This window comes from Seriola aureovittata, chromosome 6, assembly GCF_021018895.1.
Source record: "Seriola aureovittata isolate HTS-2021-v1 ecotype China chromosome 6, ASM2101889v1, whole genome shotgun sequence".
In the NCBI taxonomy this organism is placed as follows: domain Eukaryota; kingdom Metazoa; phylum Chordata; class Actinopteri; order Carangiformes; family Carangidae; genus Seriola; species Seriola aureovittata.
Window position 1 is genome coordinate 23610637 of NC_079369.1, and position 15478 is coordinate 23626114.

Genomic DNA, 15478 nt, shown 5'->3' on the forward strand with positions numbered 1-15478 from the left:
CCATGGCCTTCTGATTGGGAGGTGACAATTGTGCTGACAATTACTGAGCCACCACAGCACCCACCAAACAAGCCATCTTCAACCAAAAGCAAGTATTGGACATGCTAGCCCTCGTCATAAACATCAGTCTTATTTGGAAAAAATCTTGATCGTTTTTAATCATTTTATTCAATATTTTACCCAGAATCCCAAGCATCCCCAGCTTTTTGTTGCCTTCTGTACAGAAGTATCACAATATCACTGCTATGATAGGTCACAGAGTGACAGAGTCACACCATCTGCCTCTGACTTCACATTGGTCAGATGGGTTTCTACACAATTTAACTTTGAGATGAGATTCTGTTGCAGTATTCTGCTCATCCTTGGTCACTTAACAAAGCCGTTTATTAGAGTTTTTTCCCAAATAAATGTCAGTCAATAAAAGCAGCTTCAGATTGACAACACAGGGAATTGCGCAGGTAGACAAAACCAGGTAAGAATGGTGTCACTATCTGAAATGTGTGGGTCATTTTTGGTATTATGAAATCAATCTGAACATTTTATTATATCCAGATCCAATTCAATTGTCACTCACACTCAGTTTCTCACAGCCAGTTTCTAGGTCAATGCTCCGACTTTTTAGCAGATCTGAATGTAGAAATATTAAATACTGTGCTCACAATATAGTGCAGTAAAATGTTTCCTTCAATCAAATAAAAAAGGCGGAAAATGAAATTTAGTGGTACCAGCTTTGATTCTTCAGTGTTAAACTACCTCTCTAATAAATGTTGAAGATTTAGAGAAGAAGAAGAAGATTTTGACAGAAAAACTGAGAGGAAGAGAAAAGACAGATGATTCAAAAAAAAAAAAAAAAAAACATCTCACAGGAGTGCTGTGATATCAGAAACCTGACTGACTGTGTCTGTTTTTTTATGTTTTTGTTAGCCACTCCTGCTCACCACCTGATGCCACAGGTCGGCGTTTTACAATCTGCCCTCGGCTTCATTATGCTGCTCTCCCTCTTTTGCCCAAACACGGTTGTAAGTGCTGAGGCATTACAAAGAGTCACCAAACACTTAGAGCTGGAGGTCGTCCCTCGTGCTATATATATATATATATATATATATATATTATATATATATATATATATATATATATATATATATATATAGATAGAGAGAGAGAGAGAGAGAGAGAGAGACAGAGAGACAGAGAGAAACACAATAAATTAGCCCCTACCATCAAGATCTGGTCGTCAAGTTCCCCAAGTGTGAACAGTTTTGACTAATACTGTGCCATTGACAGTACTCACTTCCTTTCCGTTACCTTGGTAACCGTGTTACGAGAAAACAGTGACAGATTGTGTGTGAAGAGTAGTGCCATGTGATGCAGGAGATGTGAGACCTGTGTTATTTTTCAGGACCAACCCCCCCGACACCCCAGTGTGCTCCTCAGAGTTACTGACGTTTGACATCGAGACTGCGGAGATCGGCATTATCAAAAACAATAAATCTGTGATAGCTTCAGTCTGCAGGCCAAAAGATATCTACACTTTATATACATCTTGTAAAAAGTATTTGGATGTTTGGATGTTTTTAACATATTGTGGTAGGAAAAAACTCGTCTGCCAAGACCCAAAATGTTCAGTGACACCTTTTTTTTTTTACCCTACAATGCCCACTCTTGCAATACAATATATACTTTCAGCAACTAAAGCAACATTGAACTTTAAGCTCTATCTACTTCAGTTACATTTACCTGAAACCTTGATCTTTCCTTTACCTTAACCTAAGCGCCTACCTGTTTGTTGCCTAAACATAACAGAGAGAGACAGAGTCTGGATTCAAGTCCTAGATTCTGTACACCCATCAACCCTCCTGACCTCCTCCCTTTGACGAGAGTGCTGTGTAATCCAGGCAGCAATTATGTTTCCCTCTCCAAACATAATTGGCAAAACGGATTAGTAGTAGATAAACATAATTCCTAAGAGACAGGGTTGTGTAGCCACTGATTGTAGTGTCAATTTTAACACATGTATTGCACTGGCATTTCATCTACATACTGAGTTACAAACTAGGCAACACAGATAAAAATTACATGTTTTTTCGCATGTATGCGTGAAAGTTCACACTTGATCTTGGTGTGACAAAATAATCTCAAAAGAAAAATCCAGCATCAAATGATGGGCATCCTTGAGTGTAGATAGGGCGCATGATCACAACGTTGGTCACCTAAATTCTATTCAGTAATAAGGACTATCATTATTATTATTATATCATTACTATTAGATGTGGTTTAAAACTCATAACATTTGAGGTGAGATTCTCAAAAGATGTTTGATGTTTTTACAGCCATGAATTAGTGAATGTGTGGACTTCTTGGTTTATGTTCTGCATATCTTTGATGGATCTTTCATGAAAATCCCTATTAAATATATATTACGCATTGACAGGTAAAGTACTTGGGATTCTAGGAGTAGAAGTGGTTGGGTTATAGAGCAAAATTAGATTAGAAAGTGCAGTAACAATGATTTATCCATAAAATCCATAAACATATCCATAAACAAGGGGAGCACATAGCTTTTAGTCGTCTACCAGATCGGGTTCAAAGAGCCTTTTGATTATCAGTATTCAGTGCTTACTTATGCTCAAAATACCACTTCCGTAACTTTCTCGGCAGGTTTTCTAAGGCACAAAGTAAGAATAAATTGACTTAACTACAAGTTGAGCTGCTTGGATTTATATATATATATAATATATATATATATATATATATATAAATATTCTACTTCATATTTCATGTTTCCCTTTTTGAAACACAAGCTACAGTTTCAACAAGATAAGGCCCAAAGTAGCAAAACAACCTGCATAACAAAACTTTATTAAACTGAAATGTAAAAAGCTAATTCTCCACATTTTATTTGAGCAAAAGACATTGTAATCTTTTGACAAACGTGCACCTCTGTCAGGTTATTTCTCTAAGTAAAGAACTTACGCATCTCTGCCATCATTGTCTGCGGGTGATGAGATTATTCCCCTAACAAGGCAGCACATCCAGGCTGATCTGTTACGCATCAGGTTGCCCGATGACTCCAGTGTTGTCGTTTAAGCCCCTGGGTTATTATTAGCTGCCTCACTATTCCTTTTTAAGGCACAATTTTCAGGAATAGGGCCATTTACAGAGCAGAGTAGGATCAAGGGTTACCATGGGGTTACTTTTTTCCAGTTTGGTAAACCCTACTGCTGGTGTGTGGAGTCATCTCCGCACCTAATTAGAGGATATATCAGACATGTGACCAAAAACAGAATCTCCTTGCCGGGTGAGCTGTGGAAACTCTTTTTTTTTCATGCCCATCCCCAACGCCTGCACTCAGTCAGTCAATCAGAAAAATAGAAACCTTAGTCTCAGAGTTCTGACTATGTGGAGGAGTCAGAATATTCAGGACAGTCACAGATTTCGAGTGGCAGTGACAACAATAATCTACTGAAATGTCGGTCAAGAAGTAATGAATGAAATTTAACTTCCATTTATGGAACTCTAAATGAAAACTAGGTCATTTTACTCTTCATGTCAGAAACCATTTATTTATCTTTCCTCATTATTTATCATACTGTACTCACCACCTTAACTTACTAAGACTTTCAGTTAGCACATACAGTATTTCAAACAACTTTAAATTGCACAATCATCATCAACAGCATTCTGCCTGCCCTACGTACACGTACTTTTTTTTCCCACTCACACTTACTTTTCGCCTCTTTCCTCTTTTCATTCTCCACAACATTTCATCAAAACATCATCTTACCCCCAATAAAAAAAGAGACATGGTTGAAAACATTGTTTCAGTTTGGGTTCTGAGTATGAAATAGATTCTCTGTGCTGAAAAGAAAACTGTTTTGATCGTCTCATACACTGTGAAATAACTTCAGTTCAGCCAAACAGGAAAAAAAGAAAAAAGAAATGTGAGGTTTTAAAAAAAGAAGTGTTGACATATTGTTTTGATAACGTTCTTCCTTTCAGCTAAATGTACCACAAAGTTCTGGATTTACGCTTTAGACTCAGGTAGGCGTCAGAGTGCAGGAATCTAGGGCAAGAGTCTCTTTCCATCAGCAGGTAAACGTGTTTCTGAGCCTCGTCGAAGCAGGAGAGGCTTGGCTCTTCCAAGGACTTCTTGATCTTCTCTCTGATGTGGTGGTCAACATTGACCTAGAGGCAACAAGTACAAAACTCAATATACATCATGTAGCATAAAGTGGAATTTATTAAGTATTTCACATGTATTTTTTGATCATTTCCTCTGTATCTGTATTAAAGGTCTTGTATTGTATAAAGTGAGATGTCCATATGTTGTTTGATTATAGATCAGGTCCAGGTTCTATATTAATACTGTGACAGCATCAGTCCACAGAGAAATGCACACAGCCAGAAACGAACCGTCAGAACTTCTGTAACTTTGTGATGTCACAACAAACCACCCTCAGGCATGCCCAAAGCCCAGCCCACCATCAAACCTTGTAGGATTTGGTTTCTCTGAGTGTTTAACTGAAATCTGCTGTATTTTTACCTATATTTAGCCTCCTCTCTTCTGATTGGCTCACCGACCTGTTGTTACTAGAGCTCCAGAGAGAAGCCTGAGAGAGGAGACGTTAAACTACACTGAGATGGTTTTTGCTTCTTAAAACCACAAATATATCTTCTTATTGATCAAAACACCGAAAAGTGTAAAATATGGGACCTTTAAATCCAAAACAACCAAAAAACATGACCCTCAAAGCATATGAGTTAGGGGCTTTAAGGAAATACATTATAGCATCTGATAACAAGGCTTATGTCAAGCTATTCCATCTCTTAAACTCCAAACCTCACCTAACAATACATGCATAAAAAACTGTGAAAACAGAGTATGCAGGAAAGTATAGAAGTGGTAACATTTTCCTTTCTAGCAGAATGAGACATTATCAAACTGGTCTGTTAAAAAACTATCCTTGTTGGGAATGCTAAGTCTTAAGATCCTTGAATTTAACCTAAACTAAATCTAGATTGAGAATAGAAAACCTTTCTTTCATGAGCTACACAAAAACAAAAAAAACAAAAAACAAACTGAGTATAAGAATGTACTATGTGTTTGACCTAAATTGATAGATTCGAAGGCTTTACATTAGATTCTCTACTGCAGAGGTTCTCAAAGTGCGGTCTTGGGACCCCCCAGGGGTCTTTGAAGAGGTTCCTGGAGGTCCCTTGCAAAAAAGGGGAATGATTTATTTTCACTATAATTCCATCCATAAGTAACATAAAGAAAGAATTTATGGCTATTTTGGTCATGGTTTCAAACATTTTCTCATCAGATGGGGTACCCTGAATCAAAATTTTATCAGATGGGGGTCCATATTGTAATTATTTTGCGAGTTTAGGGGTCCTTGATGAGAAAAAGTTTGAGAACTGCTCCTCTACTGGATTCAGTTGAATAAAATATTGTTGAACCCAACCCTATGCTCAGATGCCTCCTCACCTTGGTGCACCAACACTGAAGAATATACAGCGTGAAGCACTGTAGGAAGTGGAAGTTGTGGTAGTTATTTGTCATCCATATTGCTTCATATACTTTTACTCATTCTTCCTGCAAATATGAGGTGAAATTTCTTGTACTGATGCAGCAATACTGTTCTTTGATGTAGTTGATATTTAGGACAGATGTATAACTTTCTGCCATGAACCGTCAGCCCCTTGTGTGACTGACAGACTGACCTCTCTGCAGGCTGTTGGCTGGATGAACTCTCCGTAGATCTCCTCAGCTTTCCAGCGAAGGGTGTCCGATGAGGTGGTTGACTTAAAGTCTTCACATGCAAGCCAGAACTCGATGTTTTCTTCACTGAACTCAGACTGCAGGAAAGTGTGGAATGCTGCTAAATACTCTGAGGGTAAAAAAAAGTATTTTAATTATTCATTCTCTAAATCTCATCAGGAGAGTCATTAGGGTACATTGTTTGTACACTCATCAGATTTAAAATATGATTTTCAACTGATTTTATTATCAGAAAATAAACAACCGATTTTTTTTCTTACTTTTATCCTGTAACACGTTTTCCAGAGTTGGGTGGAGTTTGTAGCCAGTCTGCCAACTGTAACAACGAAAGAATATTAATTTTCACCCAAATTATATATAAATAGATTGAGCTATCTATAACAGTGCAACATAAACTACCTGAATTTTGAAGGAGACGGCTCATCATTTATTTTTTGCACCATGAGGCCCTGGATATCCTTACGCCTCTTTCGATTAAGAACAATATCAATCCTGCAAAACAAATGAAGTTAACGTGAGTGCTGGTTAACGTAAAGTTTTAGATTTTAACTGTGTAAAAAGCAAATGTAAACCTGTCCACCTCTTCCAAACCATTTCATCATTAGACTGTCTTGCTTACCTTCTGGGCCGCTTCACATTTTGCATCAGATCCCTAATTTCATAAAACCGCATCCTTGAAAACAAAAGTTTGGGCATCTTAACATCTCTGTAATTGTTCTCTGACCAGTTACAGCCTCTGTGTCTGTAAAAAGTATCGTTGCCTCCTGTGCTCACCTCTAACCAGGCAAGAAAGGTCTAACAGCGATGACGCTGGGGGCCTGCTGGTACAGGTAACTAAATACCTTTTGGATAAGCATACATGGAGCTCATGTTTAGACTCACTCAGTGTTGCCACTGACTCACTGCTGTAAAATTCCACTTGGTAGAGATTTATTTGACTCTGATTCCTGGAAAATGCTCATTTGTCTCGACAACTGTGTTATGCATGTTAAGCATATGGACATACATTTTAATGTGTGCATAGAGTTTCTCAGGGTGCCGAACAGAAGGTGAAACTCTGGATGATTCATGGATCCAATGCTGGGTCATATGATGATACAAACTACACCAAGAGAAGACAGACATTAGTCAGTTGTCAGTACCTATTTATGCTATTGCACCATTTCTAGTCATATATCTGTGGGTGTGTCAACTTAGGATAGTTAGTTTTTCATCAGTTTGAAGGAGTATCCAGATTTTTTCATGTATTTTAGGTTTGTTGGATTAGCAAAAAAAAGATACTTCTTTGATTTGCACTACAATAACTTTTTTGGCCATTTCCACATTTATTTAGGGGATGACATTCAGCAAAGGGCCCAAGTTGGATTTGAACCTGGGCTGCTGCAGCAAGGCCTAAGCCATCATAACACAGGTGAGCTACCCGTGTTCCCCACAAAACCATAACTTATAAAAACACAGTTAAAAGTCCTTTATACCACAGACCTCTATTGTTGTCCCAAAACTAATAACAGATCAATATACAGTGCATGACATGTTCCTTCATAACCATGAATTCAGCCCCTCTAGTTTATTTTGAGTCAATCCCATTTACAATGTCCTGAGGCTGTAAATACTACCTGTCACAACAAGTCCAAGCTTGGAAATAGTCTCAAGCAAACCCTCAATGTTCTGCTCTTTGAGTAATGTTGGTAAAAACTACAGTGCCCAGCTGTTTTAGGAAATTATTTTGATTAATTGTTATGAATCTATTATATATTTTTGACACCATTTTAAAAGAATTTTAGTCGGCCTAAATTGGCTTGGAGCTTGTAGGAAAGTTGGAAATTACTGAGACTGACTAATGTGTTGTTGGTTTCAGTAAGAACAGGAGGGATATGGTCTTATTTCCTCGAGTTTGTGAGAAAACAAGCAGCAAGCAGCATTTTGGTTGAGCTGGAGGTCAAGCAATTGAATTTGGCTGAATAACTTTCTCAAAGGTCTGAAAGCAGAAAATGATTTTATATTCTCCTCGGTTGAATGAAGCGAATGTACCAACCTGGACACTAAATATAAACCCACGGATTGTGAGCAACACTGCTTTATATTGGTTGACAGGCAACCACGTTATGAGGAACTCTCGAGGAATAGGGGCCAAATAAAAGACCTTCATACTCATCTTGTCATCCATCTCTTCAGTGTCAGACTACATTTGCAGTGTCACCATGGTGTAAGGCGAATAAACGAAAACTGAAAAGGAAAAAACTTAGGAACAACAATTTTTAAATCTATAAAAGGCCAGAAAATGTGCACACAGAAACTGAAACATGCCTTGAGTCAAATGAGGACAGTGTGTGTAAGAGCATTGAATGAGACAGGAAGTAAGTTGGGAAGTTTCAATAACAAGCAAGTGACCCAGAACAACCTCTGTAACGAGAATGTCCGCTGTCTTTCCTGTGAGAAATTTATGATGCTCATATGCATTAATGCTCTAATACATTCACACTCTCCTTTACCCTTAGTCATGTGTGTAAATGAAATGCCATAGTTCCTCTTATTGCATTAAAACCTTTGTACGGTGCTCTATGACACAGATTGAAATGGAAATTTTTAAAACCATGTTTAGTGCTTGTGTTTGAGTGGGTGGGGTGTTTATGTGGGTGTGTGTGGTGCTTTACATGAATCCCTGAGGGGTCTCACTGTAATGTATAGTGGTATGTTTGTGGTTAAGAGAATGATGAAGTGGGCTCATTTCAAACTTTCCCCTGCTAGAATTAAAGGAGCTGCAGTAGATGCACATGCGAGGTTAGAAAGTTGACACCCTTAATATTGCATGCATGACTGAACAGTACTTTTATGAGGGACATGAGAAAGTTCAGAGTGTGCAAAAATACTTCAGGTGACTTAACAGTCACAGTGTCATCATAATCATCCCACTGAGCTTGTGAAATGTGTCAAATGTGGTTGATTTAGTATATATTCCTTAAAGCTCTATGTCATGCCATTAATTGTTATACAAACTTTTTTTTTTCCTTCTAACCATCATTGAATTAATGATTAAACCTTGTTATAATTGGCTGCTCATTTGAGGGATGGCACCTTTTTTTAAGCCTGTTTGAAAAAAAATAAAACACGAGGACAAATCTAAGTAATTGTAAGTAATTTATCTGTTAACATAAGGTTAACACTCCTGGCTCAATCGCTAGCTTACTGCCTGTAGCAGTAACTGTGCTGTTACTCCCAAGGATCTTATGATTAGCTAGCTAGCTACATTTGTGGGGCCACAAGTACCTAATGTTAAAAAGGTTTTCAATAGCACATCCATTGTGCAGTGTTCCCCCATTGTGTGGAAGCTGGCCCTGGAAATTTATACTCCATAAAAATGCCACAGAATGTATTTTACAGCAACTAGCTACATATCAAGCTAGCTGGCAAAACTGATGGTTGCCATCTAGAAATAAGAAGGCTGCTTTTGTCTACCTCTGTCTGCAATCAAAAAGCTATTGTTTGAAAAATAGCTGAGAGCATGTCATGGTAAATCTGCCAGTCATAAGACTGTAAACTACAAGTTTGCCATGCTAGGGCAGAAAGGTCAGGTGACAGATGTAGCAACAACTCCGACTGTGCTCTGTTTTTTGGGACTAGTCTATCGGTTGTCCCAACAGTTAGAGCATTTTCTTATCATGCAACACTGACCTGGAATAACCTCCCATTGGATATTAATCAAGCCCCAACTATTTTAAGTCAAAGCTAAAAACTACTAAAAACTACAATTTTACACCAATTGCATCTAAATGTGGGAGTATTTGCTCTGTCCTTTCATCTTTGTATTTTTTTTTTTTTTTTTTTTTTTAATTTTCTCTAGACTTAAACTGCACCTGTTTATTTTCAAAATGTGTATCCTTGTATCATTTGTCTGTAGACTACTGTACATTGTTATCTTTGAATTGCCCAGGTGTATTTATAGATAATAAAGTTGTCTTGCCTATGAATGGTCAATTATAACTTGATGCTATGGTTTGGCTTAATTACAGCCTCTGTGTTTGTGAAGACTCGGGCCACGTTTCCCAAAAGCCCTGGTACTTCTGTTCACGAAAAAGACAATACTACATGCCACGTGTCTCACATCACATGTATTTTCTCATTGACTTTATTTAAAAACTAAAATATGTTGGAGTTGATTTTCTACTCCAAAAAGAGGGTGTCAAAGAGGAGTCTTATACTTGTTTTTATAACATCTTACTGTTTTGTTACCGTATGCATAAAGAGTGCAAGATTTAAAGCTCAAACAGGGCAACGTATGGGTGCTGCACACATATAAATGCATTCTCTGTGCCGTAATTCTGCTCTCCAGTGCAGGAATGTGAGCACACCTTGGTGGCAAATGGGCTCATATGAAACACCTTGTGCACTTTGCCTCTCTTCTTCTGATTGGTCCTTGATGATAGTTTGACAGCCTAATTATGGCTGTAGAGATACCCACTCTATAGGTTGTGATGACAATGGTCCTTCGACGACGAGCTTCTGTCACTCTTTTGACGCTGTCTGAGCAGTTTTTCTGTGAGTAAGGCTGAATATGCTCCCAGTGAGTCATGTGGATTGTCCTGAATAACTGGAACGCTTTCAAGAAGGACAAGTTTTTTTTGTATTTCCACCTATTGTTTGTGAAAGTCCTTGATGATCCTGCGGTCAGTCTGAGATAGCTGAACAAACAAATGTATGAATTTCTTAATCCAATCAGAATTATCTCAGGTGCCGTCGTTAATAGTAGCGGCACTGTTCCTGAGAAACATTTTGCAAGTGCACCAACCACCTGCCTTATGAAATATCTTATTTTTCTTTTGTTCTTGTTCTTCTTTTTTTCTAACTTGTAGCCTTAGGTGGAGAACCTGATGTTGTGTCTCAATAAAAATGCAAATGGGAACAGAAACCACAAAGGGGAGGAATATAGAAGCAAAATGTAACAGTCAACCAGCTTATCACTGATCAATGTTGAGTCAGACTGTTTTTATAAAGTGTACACAGGATGCTGTTTACTTTAATCCTAAACAGAAAGGATTTACTTTAGCCGTCTGAATACCAACCATTTTGGCTTGTGACCCTTTAACAAGTCATTCCTATTCATGACAGTACGACACAGGTTGTATATGTCTATGAGCAGTCAGGACCCTCCTCAGATTGGATAATTTTACAAATCTTGTAGAGGTACAGTTGAGAAAAATCAGAAAAATCAACAAATTTTAGTTGCAGAACTTATTTTTTCTTCCACTCTCTTATCTTGTTAATTACCTCATGTAACCCTTGTGTGTGTGTGTGTGTGTGTGTGGGGGGTCTCAAATCCAATGTTGGAGCCACTACATTAAAGGTCTGGTGCCTTTTAGTGTTGGGTAGTTTATTTTAGTGCCGAGACCCTCTATTAAGACAAATGATTTTTGATGTGAGTGACATAATACAAGAATTTCATTGGCTGGATTCCTGCTGCTTTCCATGCAGATGACAGTACCAACTTGAACCACAAATAAAAATGTTGGACATGATCTCCGGAAACCACATCCAAGCACAGACGTTCACTGCGTTGACCTGGTTGGGGAAGGGCACTTTATCTTCAGTGGCTGCCAGTGACACTTTCAGATCATTGTGGCTACACAGCTGTTTTAGTCTGTGAGAACACCTTACCTAAACCAACGAGACGCTTGAATCAACAAAGAACGACTGAGTCATCACCTCTGATCACACAGTGGTTTGATTTCCTCTTCTGTGGTGGTTGGCAGAGTAGTTGAAAAACAAAAAAAAGTTGATGACTACTATTGATAGCAGGTTACTGAAAGCAGAGCCGGTATCACTGAGAGTGGAACAAGTATCACGTATCAGAACAGTGTGCTTGCAGTGCTACTATTGTTTTTTTTTTTGTCATTTGACACTTCGGTGAACTTGGCCTAACATTGAGAACAACAATATTTTAATGGTCACAGGTTGATTGGACAACAAGCCTACATACTATCAACAGTTCAAAGTCAAATTTGTCATTTATTAGCCATTTTATTTGAACATTTTCCCTTAGATATGATTTGTATCAACAGTTTCTTTCTTTTCTCAATTCTGGTGACAGCCTGTGCGTCTATAAATGCCGTCATTACAGCTCTTATCTGCCTGTCTAATGATGGAAGATACTAATATCATGAAAACTAGGAGATGGTGTATCTGTTTTGGATTGGTTCACAATGATCATAAGTACCTGGGAATTTAGATTCCCCCTTTAACAACTCTTTCATTATGTGTATCTTTACTGACAGTAATTAAAACACTGCGATGAAGTCAACACTGTAGCTTAACAAAGTGACCAACTCAGAAGATGTATCATGTATCATTTTTGGTATCTAGCAGTGTTTTGTCACGTAAATTAGAGGAAAACCTGGCAGTCCATTACGCTCTTGCGTCAAAAGGTTATTATAATATAAAAAAAAAAAAAAAAAAAAAAAAAAAAAAAAATTAGAATCACTTCCAGTTTATCTAAGCTGGTATACAAGAAGAGCTCTCACCACATTCACCAGCTCTGTTTCGGTCCGATGCAATTTCAAAAAAATGAAGGTACAGTATGAATGCCGACTCTGTTCTGTGGTGACAGCATGGAGAAGATGAAACCAAATGAGTCACCTCAGCAGTAACATAAGAGAAAATATTCCACTGACACATTGTGGTTTATCTTTGGACATGATGAGCTCTTTACTGAACCTCTTAGCAAACACTATTTCAACATTAGGACATGAAGAGGTACTTAAGCTGCATATGTACTGATCATATTGTTGATTGTCTTATCTCTAATTCCATACCCTCTCCCCTGCCCCTCTGGATTACACTTTGTTTGACTTTGTATTTTATTTCAAGTAGATGCATCAAAAGGAGGATAATGCAAATCTATCTGTACTTTACAAGTCAATATTTATGTTGCAATATAAATTACTATATTTTAATATTTTTCAAGACTATTTTTCAAGAAGAGTCGGGAGGCAAAGCTCTCGATTTACCAGTCGATCTTCGTTCTGGCTTTGGGTAGTGACCGAGAAAATGAGATCGCAGATACAGGCGGCTTCAACATTTCCGACGCTGGGTGTCTGGGCTCAGCCTTAGAGATAGGGTGAGGACTTCTGACTCCCAGAGGGAGCTTGGAGCAGAGCCGCTGCTCCTTGGCGTCGAAAAGGAACCAGTAGAGGTGGTTCGGGGCACCTTAGAGTGGGCCCAAAACATGCTGAAGAGATTATATATCTTCTCTGGCCTGGGAACCCCCCAGGATCCCCTAGGAAAGAGCTGGAAGACGTTGTTAGGGAGAGGGACGGATAGATGGATGGAGGATTTCCCTTGTTCACTTCCAGTAGCATGATAATAAACTATAAACAGCTGATTCAGTGCCTATTCAGTGTCTGAGGTGTACATTGTTATATATGTCACTTGTTTTATCACTCTGTCGTCATTAGCACATGATTTGGTCATTTGTCTTAAAACTGTAGGGGTTCCCATTATTCTGGCCACTTATACAGCAAGTAATTTGTGCCAACTTTATCTGTTGGTGAAGACTGTGACACAGTTGAAAGCTTCGGAGCAAGCCAGTAAGTGGACCTCAACTTGGTCAACAGCTTCTAAGGTCAAGAATGAACTGTCAGCTATTTTCTCCTCCTTTGAATCTTCTCTGTCATTTCAAACACTGACAGCAGACAGCTTATTTCACATTTACCATCCAGTGGTTGTCATTTGTTCGAATCCGTTTGGTATGATTTCGCAGAATGCTCCCAACATCAGAATTTCCCCAGATTGTCTGCAATATCCCGCTTTCATCAGGCTACTGCATCTAACACCAACTTTTTTTACACATTTTCAAAGGGACTATTGTGACATTAAGCGTTACATAATAATGGAAAATCATGAAATATTTCACCAGACTGACTGACTGACTGATTGACAGGAAGTGTGTGTTTTGTGAGATATAAGTGCAATGACATACTGCAAGGCAACTGCATGGAAGTAAAGCACTTTCACTTTAGTTTGATTTATTGACTTGTACACAGGAACACATTATTCTCACTGAGTTAAGCACAATGTCTTCTCATTTTGGTGGACATGACTTAAAAAAAGTACTGCCTACCAAGTACTGTACACTGCGTGGTGTATTGTATGTGTGCGTTGGGGCATGTGTGTGTTTAGTACTTGCTTGTCTAAACTCATGAATGGAGGCAGGACCTTCTGCCATCTGAGTCACCAAACACACAATATTATCAGGAAGAGGTCTTATCTTTTAAAAAAGAAAAAACCGACATGATGTACAGTAGGTAGCACTTTCACTAAAGAAGCTTCATGTTGCAGTGACACGTAAAACTGCTGTTTATTTATGGAAATGATTTCTCCCAACCAGATGAATACTGATAACTCCGAGCAGATGTGGTCTTCAAGATAATGAAGCAGCTGACATCCCATCGTTCTCAGGGTCACGCGTGAAAGAGCTTGCAGTTGGCAGTGACGAGAGGTGAAACGGGAAATGGGGGCAATTTGTGTTGCTTGAAGTTTCATAAGGAAAAAACTATCTACAGTAACTGGCCCTGTGTGGTCACGCCTGAATCTCTCTGTTGTCTGAAATGAGCTTTTTCCAACAGGCTGGGCAAAAGTTAAACTTCTCGGCCATAGGAGCGACCACCTCTACATCAAGGCACTGATGTCAAATTTCTACAAAAAGTTTAGATTCTTTTTGTAGTTGCTTTTTTTACACAGACAAAAAATACAATTCTGTGGCTGATATAGTGCAGAAAAGGTGTCTGGTGGGAACAGTGTGATATGATCAGATGAATCGTGTGTCAAAGAAAGTCCTTGTCGAGGTTTTTTTCTCAGGGATGAGATGTGATGAGCTGTGGCTGTGTTATAGTATGAAGTATTTTGTTGTCACATGGTTTAGGTCCATTAAACCCTAAGTGCTCATAAATACAGCTCAGCTCCAGAATGCTGCAGGTTTCTATGAGCAAAAAAATAAGAAGCTACCTTGCTGCTCCAGTCATCTAATTTTAACCCACATGAGCACCAAAGGCTGGATTTCTTTTTTAAAATTAATTTTATTAAACAGCCTTGTCTATGTGTTTTGCGTTTTTTGGGTGGACGGGGATGTAGTGGAGTGGTAATCGGAAGGATTAGGTGAATTCCCGGTGGGCCGGTCTGATTATTGTGTAGGCTAACAACATTACGTTTTAAAAAAGTCGGCTACCTTACTGCTCTATGTAGCCAACTTAAACTATGCACACGCGGCCCCTTGTTTCTCTCAGTGCATGAGCTGCAACCAAGTCTATATTTGCAGTAAATGAGCGGCCCCTCTTCAAGTGGTGTTCCACTCGGCCCTGTTTCTCAGACTAAATAAATAATAAATAGCTGTGCACATGTGGACTAGGCCTCAGACTAGTGAAGCTTTACTGTTTACTAAATCTATGGTTGAGGCCGTATTCCAGACTGATACATTTTATTTTGGTATTTCCATTTTTTTTTTATTGATACATGATACAAAAGTGTAACAAAAGCAGAAGCTGCTGAACATTACAGACTTTATCAACTTCAGCATGTTGAACCCATTGCCCTCAATGTGTTTTCCTTTTTCTTTTCTCAGAAGTGATTCTCTCTGTGTGCAGCCCCTCAGATTCGTCATCCATTGCAGGAAACCACTAGCGACCGTCCCCACAGTCCGGCAGGAGG

General features: G+C 38.7%; 1 protein-coding gene across 1 annotated transcript; it reads right to left on the reverse strand.

Moving 5' to 3' along the window:
- Positions 1-3535: 3535 nt before the first annotated feature.
- On the reverse strand, positions 3536-6607 carry si:ch211-117l17.6 (regulator of G-protein signaling 21). The gene is made up of 5 exons (XM_056377741.1): positions 6402-6607; positions 6182-6274; positions 6043-6098; positions 5725-5891; positions 3536-4185 (listed from the first exon to the last, which is right to left on the reverse strand). Exons 1-5 carry the CDS (start codon positions 6476-6478, stop codon positions 4000-4002), a joined length of 579 nt encoding a protein of 192 aa, XP_056233716.1. The 5' UTR covers positions 6479-6607; the 3' UTR covers positions 3536-3999.
- Positions 6608-15478: the final 8871 nt, after the last annotated feature.

What these genes read in the sequence shown, in the direction of transcription:
- si:ch211-117l17.6 (XM_056377741.1), bottom strand. Translation starts at nt 6,478, where the DNA reads ATGCCCAAACTTTTGTTTTCAAGGATGCGGTTTTATGAAATTAGGGAT. An exon ending in AATGTGAAGCGGCCCAGAAG is followed by an intron (nt 6,275 to 6,401) that starts GTAAGCAAGACA and finishes TTTGTTTTGCAG; the next exon opens with GATTGATATTGTTCTTAATC. An exon ending in AGCCAACAGCCTGCAGAGAG is followed by an intron (nt 4,186 to 5,724) that starts GTCAGTCTGTCA and finishes TGTTGCCTCTAG; the next exon opens with GTCAATGTTGACCACCACAT.